The 17,223-nt window shown below is 25.5% G+C and overlaps 4 protein-coding genes across 8 annotated transcripts; 2 read left to right on the top strand and 2 right to left on the bottom strand.

The window, feature by feature from the left end:
• Positions 1 to 138: 138 nt before the first annotated feature.
• Positions 139 to 3,798, top strand: LOC123263052 (G patch domain-containing protein 4). The gene is made up of 2 exons (XM_044725585.1): positions 139 to 422; positions 2,766 to 3,798. The coding sequence occupies exons 1-2, from the start codon at positions 374 to 376 to the stop codon at positions 3,788 to 3,790; spliced, it is 1,074 nt and encodes a 357-aa protein (XP_044581520.1). The 5' UTR covers positions 139 to 373; the 3' UTR covers positions 3,791 to 3,798.
• Positions 3,799 to 4,997: 1,199 nt separating this feature from the next.
• LOC123263049 (beta-1,3-galactosyltransferase 1-like) lies at positions 4,998 to 9,880 on the bottom strand. 3 transcript variants are annotated; one of them, XM_044725579.1, is made up of 5 exons: positions 9,621 to 9,880; positions 9,483 to 9,549; positions 8,131 to 8,323; positions 6,808 to 7,366; positions 4,998 to 5,701 (listed from the first exon to the last, which is right to left on the bottom strand). In XM_044725579.1, the coding sequence occupies exons 3-5, from the start codon at positions 8,321 to 8,323 to the stop codon at positions 5,269 to 5,271; spliced, it is 1,185 nt and encodes a 394-aa protein (XP_044581514.1). In that variant the 5' UTR covers positions 9,483 to 9,549; positions 9,621 to 9,880; the 3' UTR covers positions 4,998 to 5,268. The 3 variants fall into 3 exon arrangements, with proteins under 3 accessions (XP_044581514.1, XP_044581513.1, XP_044581512.1); XM_044725578.1 differs by having other exon boundaries at positions 4,999 to 5,701; positions 8,068 to 8,326; XM_044725577.1 differs by having other exon boundaries at positions 4,999 to 5,701; positions 8,068 to 8,323; positions 9,621 to 9,879.
• Positions 9,881 to 10,084: 204 nt separating this feature from the next.
• Positions 10,085 to 12,225, top strand: LOC123263056 (AP-3 complex subunit sigma-2). 3 transcript variants are annotated; one of them, XM_044725590.1, is made up of 4 exons: positions 10,085 to 10,222; positions 10,388 to 10,470; positions 11,297 to 11,680; positions 12,029 to 12,225. In XM_044725590.1, the coding sequence occupies exons 2-4, from the start codon at positions 10,402 to 10,404 to the stop codon at positions 12,149 to 12,151; spliced, it is 576 nt and encodes a 191-aa protein (XP_044581525.1). In that variant the 5' UTR covers positions 10,085 to 10,222; positions 10,388 to 10,401; the 3' UTR covers positions 12,152 to 12,225. The 3 variants fall into 3 exon arrangements, with proteins under 3 accessions (XP_044581525.1, XP_044581523.1, XP_044581524.1); XM_044725588.1 differs by having other exon boundaries at positions 10,087 to 10,222; positions 10,367 to 10,470; XM_044725589.1 differs by having other exon boundaries at positions 10,090 to 10,174; positions 10,367 to 10,470.
• Positions 12,226 to 13,971, bottom strand: LOC123263055 (GATA zinc finger domain-containing protein 1). Its single transcript, XM_044725587.1, has 4 exons — positions 13,864 to 13,971; positions 13,235 to 13,546; positions 12,860 to 13,065; positions 12,226 to 12,534 (listed from the first exon to the last, which is right to left on the bottom strand). Exons 2-4 carry the CDS (start codon positions 13,520 to 13,522, stop codon positions 12,315 to 12,317), a joined length of 714 nt encoding a protein of 237 aa, XP_044581522.1. The 5' UTR covers positions 13,523 to 13,546; positions 13,864 to 13,971; the 3' UTR covers positions 12,226 to 12,314.
• Between the last annotated feature and the right edge of the window lie 3,252 nt (positions 13,972 to 17,223).

The following is a 17,223-nucleotide window of genomic DNA, read 5'->3' as shown; positions in this document are numbered from 1 at the left end:
GTCATGTGACAGCAGGTGGCGCTGCGGGAGAATTAAAAATTTTTTTTAATTCTGAACTAATTTCACCACCGTCTGTCAATTATTTTATTTTATGTTAAAAATACTGAAAATTAATTTTAAAAATTTGTATTTTTTGTTTTTTTTAGTAGAATTTTGAAGGTTATAAAATTTTTAAATGTTATACACATATAGGTGGCTAGCAAGATTGTAAACAAAATACATAACCTATAAAATACTCCAAAATTAAGAATGCACCACGTTGGTTTATTTAGTCTGCTAATTTTTATGTGATTAATTAGGATTTTTTATAAATAATTTTAAGTGGTAATTTGGAATTTAAATGATGAAGATTGTTTGATAAAAAAATAAAAAAATGAGTGATTTTGCTAAATCGCAGCTCGAGAAATTTGGTTGGGTTGCAGGTAATTATTTTATTTATTTAATTTATCAAAACATATTTTAAGGTTATTTTATTTTCTAATTTTTTATTAATTAAATACTAAATTTTTAATAAATAATTTATTTAATAAAATTATCAGCTGTTATAATTATATTTATTTTATAAAGAATTTTAATGACACTGGAATTTTGTTTTTCATTTAAAAAAAGAAGATTCTAGAAAAACATTTATAAAATAATATTTTTTTTTGTAATTAAATTATTAAGTTATTAAATAAATTAACAAATGTGTCAAATTTATGATACTGTGGCTGACAGCTGTCAATTTTTTAAATTTTTATTACAAATCAATAACAATAAAAAAATGCTTCTAAAAATTTTCACATATGGAATTTTTTTATTAAATTTTTTTCATAATAATATGATTGCTAAAAAATTTCTAATGTCTTTCAACTTCTATGTCATTTAAATTTCAATAATACTAATTGAAAATTAATTTAGCAGATATTTAATAATTTTTATAACTTTTGTGAACAAATAAATTATGGCAAAAAAATAAGAAAAAAAAATTGACATTTAGAAATTAAAAAAAAATTAAAATTGCAATTTTTTCAAAATAAAATTTATTAGAATTAATTTAATTGTTAAATAAAATTAAAAATTGGTCAGTGACAGTTAATTTAATGTCATTAATACTAAAGTTAACCGACATTTTTAATTTTTAGATTTGTGCTTCATTTAAGCAGTTACACATCTTTACTCCAAATTACTCAACTCGGCGACATACTGTACTCAACATAAAAAATTGAATAACTTTCAAAAAAAAAAACTTTATTCAATTCATTCACTACTCAATGCTAACTTTACTCAACGCCAAGTTTACTCAGTTTCAACTTTATTTGATGAAATCTTTACTCAATAGTATTTTATAAGTGATAGCGCGCTTTTAAAAATCTCTATTCAATATTTTTTTATTTAATAATATTTTATTCGGCAAAAACAAAACTGTACTCAAAATTTCTCAGCTTTGTGCAATCTGTACTCCAATCAAATAATTTAATAAATTAGAAAAAAAAATTTTTTATATTATGTAGATATATAAATTATATGTAATTGAGTAAAGTTGACATTGAATAAAGTTTGTAAAACAATAGAATTTTATTTTTTAAGAATAAAATTATTAAGTAAATTTTTTTTTTTTTAACATATTTAAAGTAAACATATTATTAAACAAAAAATAATTGAATATAGATGTTTAAAGGCGCCCCATCACTTATAAAATACCATTGAATAAAGATTTCATAAAATACAGTTGGAACTGAGTAAACTTAGCGTTGAATAAAGTATTGAATAAAGCACAACTCAGTATGGCGTTAAAGAGAAAACTTATTACTGGTATGGTCTTGCCAATTTATGATTATTGTGCTTGTGTATTAACGAATTTGTCATTTGAGCTTGAAAGATCGCTGTTAGTATCGCTGAACAATTGTGTGCGTTTCGTTTTACGAATACGCCGAGTGGAGCATATAACGAAGCATCGGCAGGCGCTTGGATGGCTAAAGCCACCAAACCGAAGATTACAACTAATAGCTAGTGAGTTTTATAAGGCGATTTGTTTAATACGTCCAAGACTTTTCGGTGACCAGTTATTACACAAAACTAGTGCTTCAGGTCGTAGGGAATCAGGTAAAACAAATTCACTGCAGGTGCCTTTTGCGCGTACAGCAGCTTATTATAAATCTTTCATTGTTACTGGTTGTAATTTTTGGAATAATCTACCAGTTGTTATTACATCAGCTGAGACTCTAGATAACTTCCGTCATAAATGTTATTTGTATTTGTTAGAGTTAGAAAAGAGTCAGTATGATTTAAGCACTTGATTGTAAACCTGATTTTGATTTTGAATGCGAAGAAAATGTCTGTGATTACTTGCTACTTTTGCACTAATATTACTTTGTTTATAGTTTTATTATTAGTGTTAATATTATTATAACAGTTTCTTACTACCTATGTATTTTTAACAATTTTGTAATTATTTGGATTTGTGGTCAAAAGGAGAATTATCTCCATGATCAGTAAATAAATAAATAAATAAAGTTAGCATAGAGTAATGAATGAATTGAGTAAAGTTGTCTTTTTTTTTTAAGTTTTTCGATTATTTTTATTTAGTACAGTATGTCGCAGAGTTGAGTAATTTGGAGTAAAGATGTGTAACTAACTGCCCTTCATTTATTAAATTAGAACCAAAAATATTTTTTTTTTTAATTGCACTTACCGTTTTTCAAATTTCTTTCAGCTAACTTAATTTTCATCTAATTTTAGTATATTTAATTTCATTAAAAATAAATAAATATTTTGTTTACCAGGTAAAGGTTTAGGAAAAAATGAAGATGGGATGACAGAAGCCCTGCGACCAAAATTAAAATTCGACACCAGTGGAATAGGCCATAGAGACACGTCTGGGAACCAATGGTGGAATTCAGTTTACAACCAAGCATTGAATAACATCAACGTTGACAGTTCATCAGAAAACAAGCCAGTCTTCAAAGTAACTAAGAGCAACGCGGTTGAAATAGCTGCTGCGAAGCTCAATATAAACATAGGAAACTCCAAGAAATCAAAGGACGGCTTAGTCTACGGCAACTTTGTAAAAACTTCCACGCTAGAAGGGTCCAAAGAAGTCCAGAGTGCTGCGCAAAAAAAGCTGAGTGCCAAGAAAGATGACCCGGTAATGTTCAAGGACTTTATTGTCGACGATGACAAGCTATTCAAGGCATGTGGCGGCAGAACTGCACACAAGGGTGCTCGGCATGGTCTCAAGCTCAGCGGGAAGTTGGCCAGGATTCAGCAGCAGGAGCTGTATTTTGCCAATCTCGCGGAAGTTAAAAGTGCCAAGAGGAGAGCACACATTGGCTGTACTGCTAATGGTCTTGTTGATGTTGACAAAGCTGTGGAAAAATCTCCAGAGATTTTGAACGATGATGATGATGATAATCAGTACAAATCGGTGTCGAAGAAAAGTAACAGGAAATTAAAGCGTAAGCTTGAAGATTTGAGTCATAAATTATCCAGCTCACTTTGTCTTGAGGAGAAAATTGATGGTGGTAAAAAAAATAAAAATAAAATATATGTGGAGCCGCAATGTGCTGAGGAAGATGCTGATGTTGGTTTCAAAAGGAAAAAGAAGAAGAAGAAAGAGAAAAAAGTTATTACTGACTGTGAATTTCTGAATCATAAAATTGAAAAGAAGAAAAAAAAGAAACATAAGAAAAAAGAGAAAGCTAAGTTGGAATTGGCCTCTAAGAATTTAACAGACTTTGAAGAAATTGTTAATAATGTTTCTGAGAATTTAGTTAAAGTTAAAATTGATAAGAAGAAATCTAAAAAATAATTATTATTTTTGTACTGGTGATTTATTTTATAGAAAAATTTTATAAATAAATTTTCAAGATTTTTGCGATATAAATAAAGCATATTTATTTACCAAAAAATATTGTGATTGATATTTTATTATTATTTTAATTTAGTCTAATAATTTTATTAAATTATTATTATTTCTTTAAATTAATCCTTAATCTGAATTTTTTTTTCTTGAAATTTATTGACATTATTTTAAGTTAGATAAAGAATACTAATTCCTTTTCAAACTATTGTAAAATTATATCGCTTCTATAAAAAATAATTGATAAACATATTGATTTTTTAATGCAACTTATATGAAAAATATAATGTGCGACTATGAATATACATATATACTAGTGGACCCGACAGACGTTGTCATGTACACACGTCTGAAATTCAGAAATTTTAGGAATGAGCTTGTATAGTTAAAAACATCATTAGTTAACAATATGCAATGGGCATTCTTCAATAATTAACATTTTCGTAAATATAAGCCCATTCTGATTTTATACTCATCAAGAGCTTTCATTTGAGTACCCACATGCATTTTTGATATATTTTATATATTCATATATTTTACAAATACCATATATATAAAATATATAAAAAATGTTATGTGGGTACTCAAATAAAAGCTCTTGATGAGTGTAACATCGGGATGAGCTTATATCTTTCAAAACTTCAATAATTGAAGAAATGACATTGTATCTTGTCAACTAATGATATTTTTAAAGATATAAGCTCATCCCGATGTTACACTCATCAAGACCTTTAATTTAAGTACCCACATCAATTTTTCATATATTTTACATATTTATATATATTATATATATATGTATATAAGAAAAATATATCAAAAGTGCATGTGGGTACTCAAATGAAAGCTCTTGATGAGTGTAACATCAGGATGAGCTTATATCTTTAAAAATGTCAACAGTTCACAAGATACAAGGTCATTTCTTAATTATGTATCTAGAAATAGAACATTTTTGAATACTGCCTAAATACTTATTATTTTTTATACTGTTAACTTATGTTATATAAAAAAATTTCATAAATAAATTTTCAGGATTTTTTTCAATATAAATAAAGCATATTTATTTACCAACAAATATTGTACAGTAATTTTATTATATTTATAATTTTTTTAAATTGGTAATTAATAATTTTAAAAAATGAAATATAAACAGCAATGGATGGAAGCGTAATTAACTATCAATTTAAAAATTACTTACTTCTAATTGTCCAAACACTCTATTGTACTTTGAAATAATAGTTATAATATTTTTAATATCTATACGAAGTTCACAAAAATAGTTTGATCATATAATTTAATTTAAATGTTTTTTTTTTGTTGTTATTGGCACGCTAAAATTCAAATAATTTGATAAGTATTTGTACCGAGTTTAATAATTTCCGGGTTTAAAATTATTTACATTTACATTAAAAAATAATAAATTTGGTTTTTCAGCTGCACCGATTATTCACGCGCTTCTTCGTGAAGTAATAATTGACATGCCTGCCATGCCTATTTAATAAAGCTACACTCTTAGAAGTATTATCACTGTTAGCTGCATTAGAGCAGGATACATTTGTGTTCTGTAATTTATTCCATATTTCGTACATATTGGAAGAATCAACTTTGTGCGCAGTAATTGCACTTTTAAGTACGCAGTAGTCTAACTTACGCGGGACGTAACTAAAACCCGGGTGATTTACTGGACGAAGTTTTGCTTTTTTAGCGCATAAACCTGTTAAATAAACGTCCTCTAAATGTAACAAGGGCGTCTTCAACGCCGCTTCGTATAATTTTAATGCTACGTCTAAGCTCATCACGTAACCAGTACCTGATAAATAATTTGGATATGTTTTCTCTGAGTACATGTACTTGGGAGTGTACCTGAAAATTTTAATTATTTATTATTCAATTATTTTATCTACTTACTTAGAATTTTAAATAAAAATTTATTTATTTAAAGCCAGAAAAATTTTCTTGAATTCTGGCTTAAATATGAGGTACAGAAAAATTTATAAGGACCTTTATTTATAAAAAAATAAAATTTCCTAAAATAATAACCTTATAAAATTTTTTTATATCTTCAATATTTAGCCCAGAAATTTAATTTTAAAATTTAATAAAATAAATTTTTTAATTTTATCTTAATTAAAAATTTTCTTGAATTCTGGGTAAAATATAAAAGATATATAAATATATATGAAGACTTTTAAATAGAAAATAAAAATTTCTTATTATTTTTTTATATCTTCAATATTTAGCTCCAAACTTAGATTTCAAAATTTAGTAAAATAAATTTTCTAATTTTAACTTAATTAAAAATCATTTTTTTAAATTTGATCAAATTCTGGCTAAAATATAAAAGATATACTTAGAAAAATATGTAAGAATTTTTTTATATCTTCAATATGTAGCCCAAAATTTTGATTTCAAAATTTAATAAAATAAATATTTTTAATTTTAATTTAATTAAAAATTATTTTTTCAAATTTTCTCGAATTCTGGCTAAAAGATATGTAAGGAGCTTTTTTATGAAAAATAAAATTTCCTAAAATAAAGGTTTCTTATTATTTTTTTTATATCTTCAATATTTAGTCAAAAATATTGATTTTAAAATTTAATAAAATAAATCTTTTAATTTTAACTCTAATAAAAATTTTTCTATGTAATTTGTTCAAATTTTGGCTTAAATATAAAAAATATAGAAAATTTTATAAGGACCTTTTTTATACAAAAAAAGAAAAAATTTCTAAAATAAATATCTCTTATTGTTTTTTTATTGATTTCAAAATTTAATAAAATAAATTTTAAGTTAATAATTAATTTTTTTTAATTTTTACTTAATTAAAAATTTAGCCTAGAATTTTAATTAAAAAATTTAATAAAATAAATTTTTAAATTTTAACTTTAATAAAAATTAAAAAACAAAAAATTTATTAAATAAAAAAAAAAATCCTTAAAATACTAAAAATTTACAATAATAAACCTACCACTTATTTTTTGGATCAGATATTGGACGGGCATTACAAATAAGCGATCCCATAAGTGTCCCTGCGCTATTTGGCCTAGCTCTGATGACTTTAACCAGCGCAGGGACATTGACATACATGTCATCGTCTGTCTTCATGAGAAAAGTCGCTTGCGGACACATAATAGTGACCCATTTCAGCATCATTACAGACTTGACAGTCAAGTTGTTGTAAGTATCGATAAACTTTTCCTGAATAATATCTCCGTATTCATAATTTTCATCCAGGATGGCGGCATTGAGCGTGTCATTGGTGCTTTCTCCCAGCAGAAAGACAATCTTGACCGTAGTATTGACTGTAGAAGAGGTCGCCAGGTAATACAAATTTTGTTCGCTGCCCCAGGTGTTTCTAATCGCGTCTCTCGCCTTCTGGTTGCCTACCGCCGAGCAAACGATTATCAAAAGATAAGGCGGCGAGGTCACGCACGATAACTCGGGACTGGTTATCGTTGTATTGTTCTCGGGATTTATATACAAATTAACATTCCTAGAAGTATTAAACGTCCAGCCGGATATTTGAGCTGAAATGATTTTAATGGTGAATTTTATTACAGTAATTAATATAAGAAATATTGTTTCAAATCTAAATCTGACATGCTTGTACAATAATAATAATAATAATAATAATAATAATAATAATCTAATAATCTAATAATTATTAATCATAATTATAATAAAAAAAAAAAATTAATTTAAAATAAAAAATTAATTTTGAACTAAAATTAATTTTGAGTTAAAATTAATTTTAAATAAAAAATTAATTTTGAATTAAAATTAATTTAAAATAAAAAATTAACTGGGTAAAAATTAATTTAAAATAAAAAATTAATTTTAAATAAAAAATTAATTTTGAATTAAAATTAATTTTGAATTAAAATTAATTTTAAATAAAAAATTAATTTTGAATTAAAATTAATTTTAAATAAAAAATTAATTTTGAACTGAAATTAATTTTAAATAAAAATTTCTTAAACAAAAAATTTTTTATTATAATTATTATTATCTAATTAATATTAATAAATTAATAATAAAATTCCTATTAGCAGATTAAATTAATATGAGGTGAAGGCTTTAATACTGATTACTGAGCCAGAGCTTGGAGGAGAAAAAGCAAGTGCTGAATCTTTTTAATTTAATTAAATAAAATGAAATTAAAGCTACTGGTGGTGACTGACGACAATGCACATGTAGTAGATTAGTTAGCTTTATTATTGATGCATACCTACAGAAGATTCTAGGTAGTTTGAACCTGCCCCTAATGCTTCAGCAGGGGATGAAACCTCACCTATTCCTATTCCAAAGAGCGGACCTTGCGCCGAGTGGTAAGCGGGAACGTAAAGCAGCCCCAAAGCAGCCAGGATGATGCAGCCCACTCCTAGACGACGTATGAAGGACATTCTTCCTCGGACATTGTTAGTTGCCGGGTTAGTAGTTATGTACACCTGCTGCGAAGGCACCACCAATCGCATGTTGTCCATCTGCTTTTATTTATAGGGTGTTAATATTTTTTAGAACTTATATTATTGTTATTATTATACATAATTAAGAAATGACCTTGTATCTTGTGAAATATTGACATTTTTAAAGATATAAGCTCATCCCGATGTTACACTCATTGAGACCTTTCATTTGAGTACCCACATCAATTTTTTATATATTTATATATTTATATATATTATATATATGTATATATGAAAAATATATAAAAAATGCATGTGGGTACTCAAATGAAAGCTCCCGATGAGTGTAACGTCAGGATGAGCTTATATCTTTAAAAACGTCAATATTTAAGAAAGTACAGTGCAATTTAACATAATTAAGAAATGGCCTTGTATCTTGTGAACTATTGAAATTTTTAAAGATATAAGCTCACCCCGACATTACACTCATCGAGACCTTTCATTTAAGTACCCACATCAACTTTTCATATATTTATATATATGTATATATATGTATATATAAAAAATATATCAAAAATTGATGTGGGTACTTAAATGAAAGCTCTTGATGAGTGTAACATCAGGATGAGTTTATATCTTTAAAAACGTCAATTGTTAAGAAAGTACAGTGCAATTTAACAAAAGTCATTATTTAATAAACCAAAATTTTATTTATTTATAGTTAATAAGTCACGGCAGTCACATAGTGACTGCAAGGTTGCTAGTTTATTCTTATAATAATACTGAAATTAAAAATTTTAATAATTTCATTAAATAATTAATTGTTTAAAAAATTTAAAAATAATTTTTTTACTTGCAGAAATTTAAACAAAATTTTATGTGTAAAAATTAAAATTAATAAATAATTATTTTATATCAATAAAGTAATTATTTCTTTAAATTAATCCTCAATCTGCATTTTTTCTCTTTACATTTATTGACATAACTTCAGTGGGATAAAGCTTTTATTACTTTTCAAGCTACTGCACAAATATTGCACTGCTTTTATCAGAAATCATTGATAAATAAACAAACATTAAAATTTTTCTATAATAATCTACTTAATTACTTACTCACTGTAATTTATTTAACTAGATAAAAAAAAAAAAGAAAATCACACTCTTAAATTTAAATTATAGAATTTAAAGTCCCATTGTAACATATTATTTATTTTATTTATTTACTAAATGTCAAATACCTTTGCAAGGTTGTCTCAGGTCCGATAATGGCCTCCATTTACTTGCTGTTGTTAAATATCAATCCCACTGCAATAATAAACTCTTAAAAATATTTTCAGTTAATAATTAATAATATTTAAGTTAGAAATAATACTCACTAGTAAACAGCTCGATAATACATTTATTTGTAAATTAAACCCGCTCCATAAAATGAACACTTGCGATATATATGTATATATATATATATATATATATCCACTTAGATTCAGAAATATTTATAGTGATAATAAATTAAAAAATTCACAGCGCCAATTGATAGGAAATTTGTTTAAATATTTATACAACCTAAAATCTTACGAGCTGCTACAGATATAAATTCATTTTGTGTAATTACGTGGATAAAAAATAAATATAAAAATGTATAAAGGAGAGTTTTCAAAATAAAACTTACATTGTTGTTATTTTTTTATAATTTAACACTCTCATAAATAAACTTGTCAATAATATAAATTTTTTAATTATTTTTAGGAAGTGTGTAAATTTTTCTGACAGAAATCAGGAAGAAAATAATTAAATAATAATAATATTAATTTTATTAAGTCTCACTTTCACCGAACAATGCTCCAATAAAAAATGACGCCATCTTTGTTGTCAAGTACAAGATGTGTTTATGTGTTTGCTATAGTTATGAGTGAATTATTATTTATCCGGGGTAAATACATTTTTATCATGGGTTTTTAATCACATTATGAATTAATTAGTGAGTATTTATTTTTTTTTTTTATTTAGTTTTTTTTTGTGTGTTTATTTAATTTTGTTGTGTATATTTAGATTTATATTGATTCAAAGTGAAAATAAAATTTAACCTGTCACAATTTTATAATGTAATTAATTATTATTACAGGTTTATTATTATTTAATCCAATTTAGGGAAGAAAAATGATCAAAGCTATTTTGGTATTTAACAACCATGGAAAACCAAGATTGTCGAAATTTTATCATTATTTTGTAAGTTTTATATTTGTTATTATTTTTTAAATTTAATTGTTGACTTTTTTGACAGTTTTAGAGTCAGTTGACATTTAAAAATTTTTTTTCAATTTTTAAATTAATAAATTATAAAGAAAAGAATTTTTTTATGTAAAAAAATTATTAATACAATTTTTTTATGTTTTAAATTAAAAATAAAAAATTTTCAGATATCAGCTGCTTTAAGTTTTGTAAAATTTAATGATATTAAAGCTAACTAACAGCTGTTAATTTTTTTACTTTTGATAATAAATCAATTACAATAAAAAGAGTGTTTAAAAAATTTCCATTAATAATTTAAAAAAATTTTTCTTTTAGATTTTGTTTATAACAATTTTATTGCTAAAAAAATGACATTAAAATTAGCAGTCACTTGACCATTTTTTAAGTTTTTTTTAACAAATAGATTTTATCCAAAAAATTATTTTAAAAAAATTGCAATTTTTATTTTTTTAAATTTCTACAGGTCAATTTTTTTTCTAATTTTTTTTTTGGCATAGTTGATTTGTTAAAAAAATTCTTAAAATTATCAAATATCTGCTAAAAAATTAATAACACTAAAGTTAGCTGACGTTTTTAATTTTTGAATTATTAAATTCGAACTAAAAAATATTTTTAAAAAATTACACTGAGAGTTTTTCAAGTTTCTTACAAATGAAAATTTTTTTTTATTTTAAAATAATTTTTTTAATAAAAAAAAATTCTAAAAATTTTTAAATGTCGGCTAACTTAATTTTCATAAAAAATTATAAAAAAATTTTTTAATGTCAGTGTCTTTAAAATTAACTAAATAATTTTTTAACAGAATGAAGATATGCAGCAACAAATAATAAAAGAAACATTTCAACTAGTATCAAAAAGAGACGACAACGTATGTAATTTTTTAGAAGGAGGAAGTTTAATCGGTGGGTCGGATTACAAATTAATCTACAGGCATTATGCAACGCTCTACTTTGTGTTCTGCGTCGACAGCTCGGAGTCTGAGTTAGGGATACTTGACCTAATTCAGGTGTTTGTCGAAACACTGGACAAGTGTTTTGAGAATGTCTGCGAGCTGGACTTGATATTCCACGTAGATAAAGTTCACTATATCCTCAACGAACTGGTGATGGGAGGTATGGTCCTGGAGACTAATATGACGGAGATTCTCACGCGAATAGAGGACCAGAATAAATTGGAGAAGCAAGAGGTAATTATCTTCAATATAAATATTATTTAATAATTTTCTTTTTAATTTTAATGAAATGTTAATGCTTTTTTTTTCTTTTTTCACCTATAAATAAATTTAATGACTTGAAAGTTAGCAAACACTTGACTATTTTTAATTTTTTTTTAACAAACAAATTTGTAGAGAAAAATTATTTTTAAAAAATTGTATTTTTCATTTTTTTTAATTTCTACATGTCAATTTTTTTCTCATTTTTTTTTTGCCATAATTTTTTTGTTAAAAAAATTCTAAAAATTCTAAAATATCTGCTTAATTAATTAATTAATTAATAAATAATTAAATAATTTTTTTAATAAAATTATTTTACAGGCGGGAATAACTGCAGCTCCAGCAAGAGCAGTCTCAGCGGTTAAAAATATGAACATCCCTCAGCAAATAAAAGATATGAAGCTTCCCGACCTACCACAAGCTATTAAAGACCTTAAATTCTGACAGGTTCTGATAAAAATATAAATATTGTACGCATTTATTTTTAGATAAATAAAAATTCTAAGAATGTTTTATAATCCTGGTATAAATCTATGATACAATCCTGTATTTTAAAATAAGTTATTTATTAGATTTTATAAATATGTATTTACACAAATAATATCTATTACTTTTTATAAAAAGTTGTAGCTTCATTTCCGAGAGACGTCCATATGTAACCTCCCGTAGCGCTTTCAGTTAAAGCTGGAGGGTATGGAGTATTTTTTAGCTTGTAGTAATCAGACGGAGCGTGCATTATAAACTCCATACACTCGAGTTTTCGGGGTAAGTCTTCTTCGGGACCCATTATGTAGGTTTCTGGGCTGAAGCCTTCTTCTGGTGGCGGGCTAAATAAAATTTAATTATTTTTAAATAATTATTGATTGTTTTTTTAATTATTAGACATTTATATTATTTTTAATAATTACAATAATCAATATAAAAATTTTACTTGTAGACTTTTAAAAAAAATTATGTAAATTTTTAACAATATTTTTTTTAAAGCTAAAAAATTTAATTAAATAAATTTCCTACCTAATTTTGTTTTTTTTTTTTTTTTATTTTTTATAAAAAATCAATCTAAAACTCTGATAAAATTCAATGACATTAAATAAAATAATAATTAATAAAAATCTAATTAATTAAAAATTATATTAAATTAAAAATTAATACCTAGTAGCTGTAGGAAGAAGCCAAGTAATAGCAGCACTCTTTTCGCAGTACTGATCAGTAAGGAATCCCCTGATCTGAGCATAATAAATTCCATTGTCATCAATATCCTGAACAGAGACAACATCACCTACTTGAAAATAAGATCCTTTATAAAATACAAAATTACTTGTGACTGGTGTGGCAACTGAAGACGGTGCTTTTGTTGGCTAAAAAAAAATTTCAATTATCAAAAAATATTCCCTGATAATTAATCAATACAAAAAAATAAAAATATCAAGTGCCATTTAAAAAAATATTTTTTTAATTCTAATTTAATTAATAAAAAAAATTTGAAATGCCTTGATGATTGTTTTTTCATTAATTAAAATCACTTACTGTTTTTTTAAAAATATGTCTTCGACCCTTGCCTTTAGGGACAGTTTTGATGGTCGGAGGCACTGAAGATTCATTTTTCTTCTCAGGCTTGCACCACCTGGTGATCCTGGTGCTTTTGCGAGAGGGCTTGGACCCCGACTCCTCCTCGTCATTTTTCCCAGAGTTAGAAGCGTTTCTCTCCTCCTCCAGACACTTGTTGCAAAGACTGCCTAGCTCCGTCGAGTGCCAAAGAGGAGATTCCTGGCCCCCGCACTTTATACACACCGGCTTGGCAACTCCTAGAGGCATTTTTCAGCTTATATTTATGTGTACCTAAAATATATACAAATTTTAGTGTATATTTTTAACGATACTGAACTTGAGAAACAGCTGATAATTTTTAGAAGTTTTTTAAAAAATTATTATGACAAAGTTATTTAAAAATTATAAACGCAATTTTTTTGAAATAATTTTCTAGATCTAAATTATTATTTTAAAAAATTGAAAAATTCAGGTGACTGCTAATTTTATATATTTTTGTTATGTTTACATTGAACGTAACCTCAAATTTTTTGAATTGATTATTTTAGTTATAAATAATTTAAAATTTATCAAATAAATGATTAAAAAATTTTAAAAGGAATACTTACAAAGAAATTTTTTTTTATTTATATTTAAACTAGACGATGAACAATCCACATCCATCGCATGTATTCATAAACTGTAGTGGTGTTTTTATTCAGCTGAAGTTAGCTGACAACTGTCATTTTTTAAATACTCATAACAAATAATTACAACAGTTAAAATGTTTTTAAAAATTCTTAATATGGGCCCAAAATTATGAAAATTAAAGTAGCAGATATTTAATAATTTCAAGAATTTTTTTAAGAAATAAATTAGTGCAAAAAAAATTATAAAAAAAAAATTGACATGTAAAAATTTAAAAAAATTAAAAATGCAATTTTTTAAAAATCATTTTTTTGAAGAAATTTATTTGTCAAAAAAAAACTAAAAAATAATCAAGTGACTGCTAACTTTAATGTCGTCCCAAAATTTAATAATTTTTTTAATAAAAAAATTATTTAAAAAAAAAAATTGACATGAAAATGTCATAGAGAAATAAAAACAGATTTGGTTAAAATTAAAATAAATAATATTTTGAAAAAATAGTCAGAAGCCCTCATTAAACAAAATGATTAAAAATGATTAATTTTTTAATCATTTTTAATCATACCAAATCATGTAAATCATTCTTAAAATTTCACAATTAATCATTATAAATCATTTCAAATACTGAGAAATTGACAGAATATAAAATGATTAATAATGATTAAAAATTTTTAATCATCTCAAATCATTTCTAATCATGAAATACTCCTTAAATTTCTGCGTCACCTCTTATGATTTAAAATGATTCAGTTAGGACTAAAAATTTTTAATCATGTCAAATCATTTCCAATCATGAAATAGTCTTTGCAAACACCTAGGTGTCTCAATTCAGCGGAGGAAATAATTCCATTGCCATCTTTGTCATAAGGACGTGATCCCTCAAAATGAAATTATCAGTCAGAGATCTACGAAACTTGTAAATGGCTTATATAGATTATCAAGAAAACTTAAAAATTATTTTTAAAAAATAATTTGATAATAATCAATCTCTGCAATTTTAAGTATCCATAAAATTTTGTCATAGAGAAAAATATGTATTTAATTATTCTATTGTTTTTGACCGTTTAATTTTTGGATTACTATCATTGTTTGAACCCGGCAATGGTTCGAGAATCTCCAGCTAAATATAGATAGATAGATAGATAGATAATAATTTTATTGGATTCTGGAGCCTAGGCTCCCTCAGAACCATCATCAAATATACATTTATAATTAGTGTATAAAGTGTACAGCTGTAGAGTTTTAGATACATAAAAATAAAATTAAAATAAATATAGTAATTAACAGTAATAACATGTTAATCATGCTTATAAATAATACTTGTGTTATACAAAGCTCAACAACCTTCAATAGCACACAGAAAGAATGGTTCACTTGAACCAAGAAAATATTTTTCTTGCTAATTATTTTCTTGGGCGAAAAAAAAATTTTTTTTTGACACAAGAAATTTCACTTATCTCAACAAAATTAATTCTCTTGCTTCAAGAAATACGTATCTTGATCCAAGACAATTTATTTGAATCAAGAACATTTTCTTGTTTTAAGAAAATTTTTCTCTTGCTCCAAAAAATTAAGTTCTTGACAGAAGTAAATTTTCTTGTCTTGAGAAAATTTTTCTCTTGCTCCAAAAAATTAAATATCTCGATAATAAATTTTCATTAATATTTTTATTGACAAACATGTCAAATGGGAAGATCAAATAATATTGAACTATTTTCTTTCATTCAATATGTATAATTGCGTGCTAAAATAATCTAAAATGGGTATCAAATATTCAAGAGAAAAATTTTCTCAAGGTGAGAAAATTTTTTTTTCAGCTGAAGTAGGTGGCGCTGCTTCCCTGAAGTATCTAAAAATCTTGATCCAATATAAAAATTGATTGTATCAAGTATTTATGATAATTTGAATTAAGAAAAATTACTTCCACCAAGAATAGAATTTCAAGAAAAATTTTTACTTCGGCCAAGACAACTTCGGTCTTCCTTCGGGCACCCGGAAATTTACTTGAGCCAAGAATTTTATTCTCCAGTCAAGAAATTTTTTTTTCTGTGCAGTAACAAACGTTCAATATAGCAGATCAATAATTTTGGAAATAATAATCATAGCACAGTCTACGGAATATTTCGAAACTTTCGGCTTTTGTAATTTCAGCTGGCAGCGCATTCAAGATACGTATACCACGAACAAGAAACGAGTTATCATACATACAACAATTAGATCTAGGTAGCCGCAGATAATCTTCCCTTACATGATCGCCTCTACGCAACGCACACTGATAGAAGGATTTATTTGTATTAAAAAATATTTGTTAATAGTTAACAAATCATTTATTAGAGACCATTTTTTAGTATTAAACAAATATTTCTTAGTATTTAAAATCATTTGTTTGTATTTAATAAATCTGATATTCATTTATTAAATATTAATAAATCTTTTTAAATACTAAAAAATATTTGTTAAGGACTAAAAAGTCGTCTCTAATAAATGATTTGTTAAATATTAACAAATATTTTTAACTATAAACAAATCCTTCTATCAGTGCAACCGGCAAAAATTCTAAGTGACATTTAAATAGCTGACAATAATTTAAATATATTTCTTTGTAAAAGAGGCATGCTATAAAGTAGTTTCTTCTGTCACTCAGCTTTAACCAACCCAGCCTCTTAAAGTACGGAGTAATGTGTTCAGCCCTCGCAATTTTATAGATATAGCGAGCACAGCAATTCATTTTGCGCTGTAATCGCATCTGCGAGTCATTAGGGGGCGTCCATTAATTACGTGAGGTGTTCTAGGGGGGGAGTGGATCATGCTAAATCTTACCAAATCTCACTTAGGGGGAAGGGGGGGATCTTAACAAATATCACGTAATTTTTTCTCTAGCAGAAAACAGTGTAAAATTGCGTGAAAAAGTATTTCTATAATAAAATATGGCCAAATTTGACACAATAGTGTTTGTCGTATTCGTCTGAACCCTGCAGAGCAGCAAAGTAGCGCTCGATTGTTTAATTTGATTATTGATCGATAGGATTCACTAATTTTTTAGGTATAGATTTCTTTAGAAATCTATCGGTGGTAGCCGGTCTCATGTCTTAATTTTAATACAATTTTGTCATAATATGTTTAATTATCTTCAATTTAAACTATTGTTCGTCGACTTTTAATACTTTTTTCAATTTATTTCGTAGTTGAGAAAATTCAAAAAAAATCAATAATAAATTAAATTTTAGCTTTTATCATCAAATGACTTTTATATGTAAAAAATCCTATTTTTCAGGTAGATGTCTTTAAATATCTATTTGCTGTAGTCAGTCTCATATCGTTATTTGCAAAAATATAATAAA

Source organism: Cotesia glomerata, linkage group LG4 (assembly GCF_020080835.1).
Source record: "Cotesia glomerata isolate CgM1 linkage group LG4, MPM_Cglom_v2.3, whole genome shotgun sequence".
Classification (NCBI taxonomy): Eukaryota; Metazoa; Arthropoda; class Insecta; order Hymenoptera; family Braconidae; genus Cotesia; species Cotesia glomerata.
Note: the sequence above shows the minus strand (reverse complement) of the source record. Positions and strands in the feature narration are given on the sequence as shown.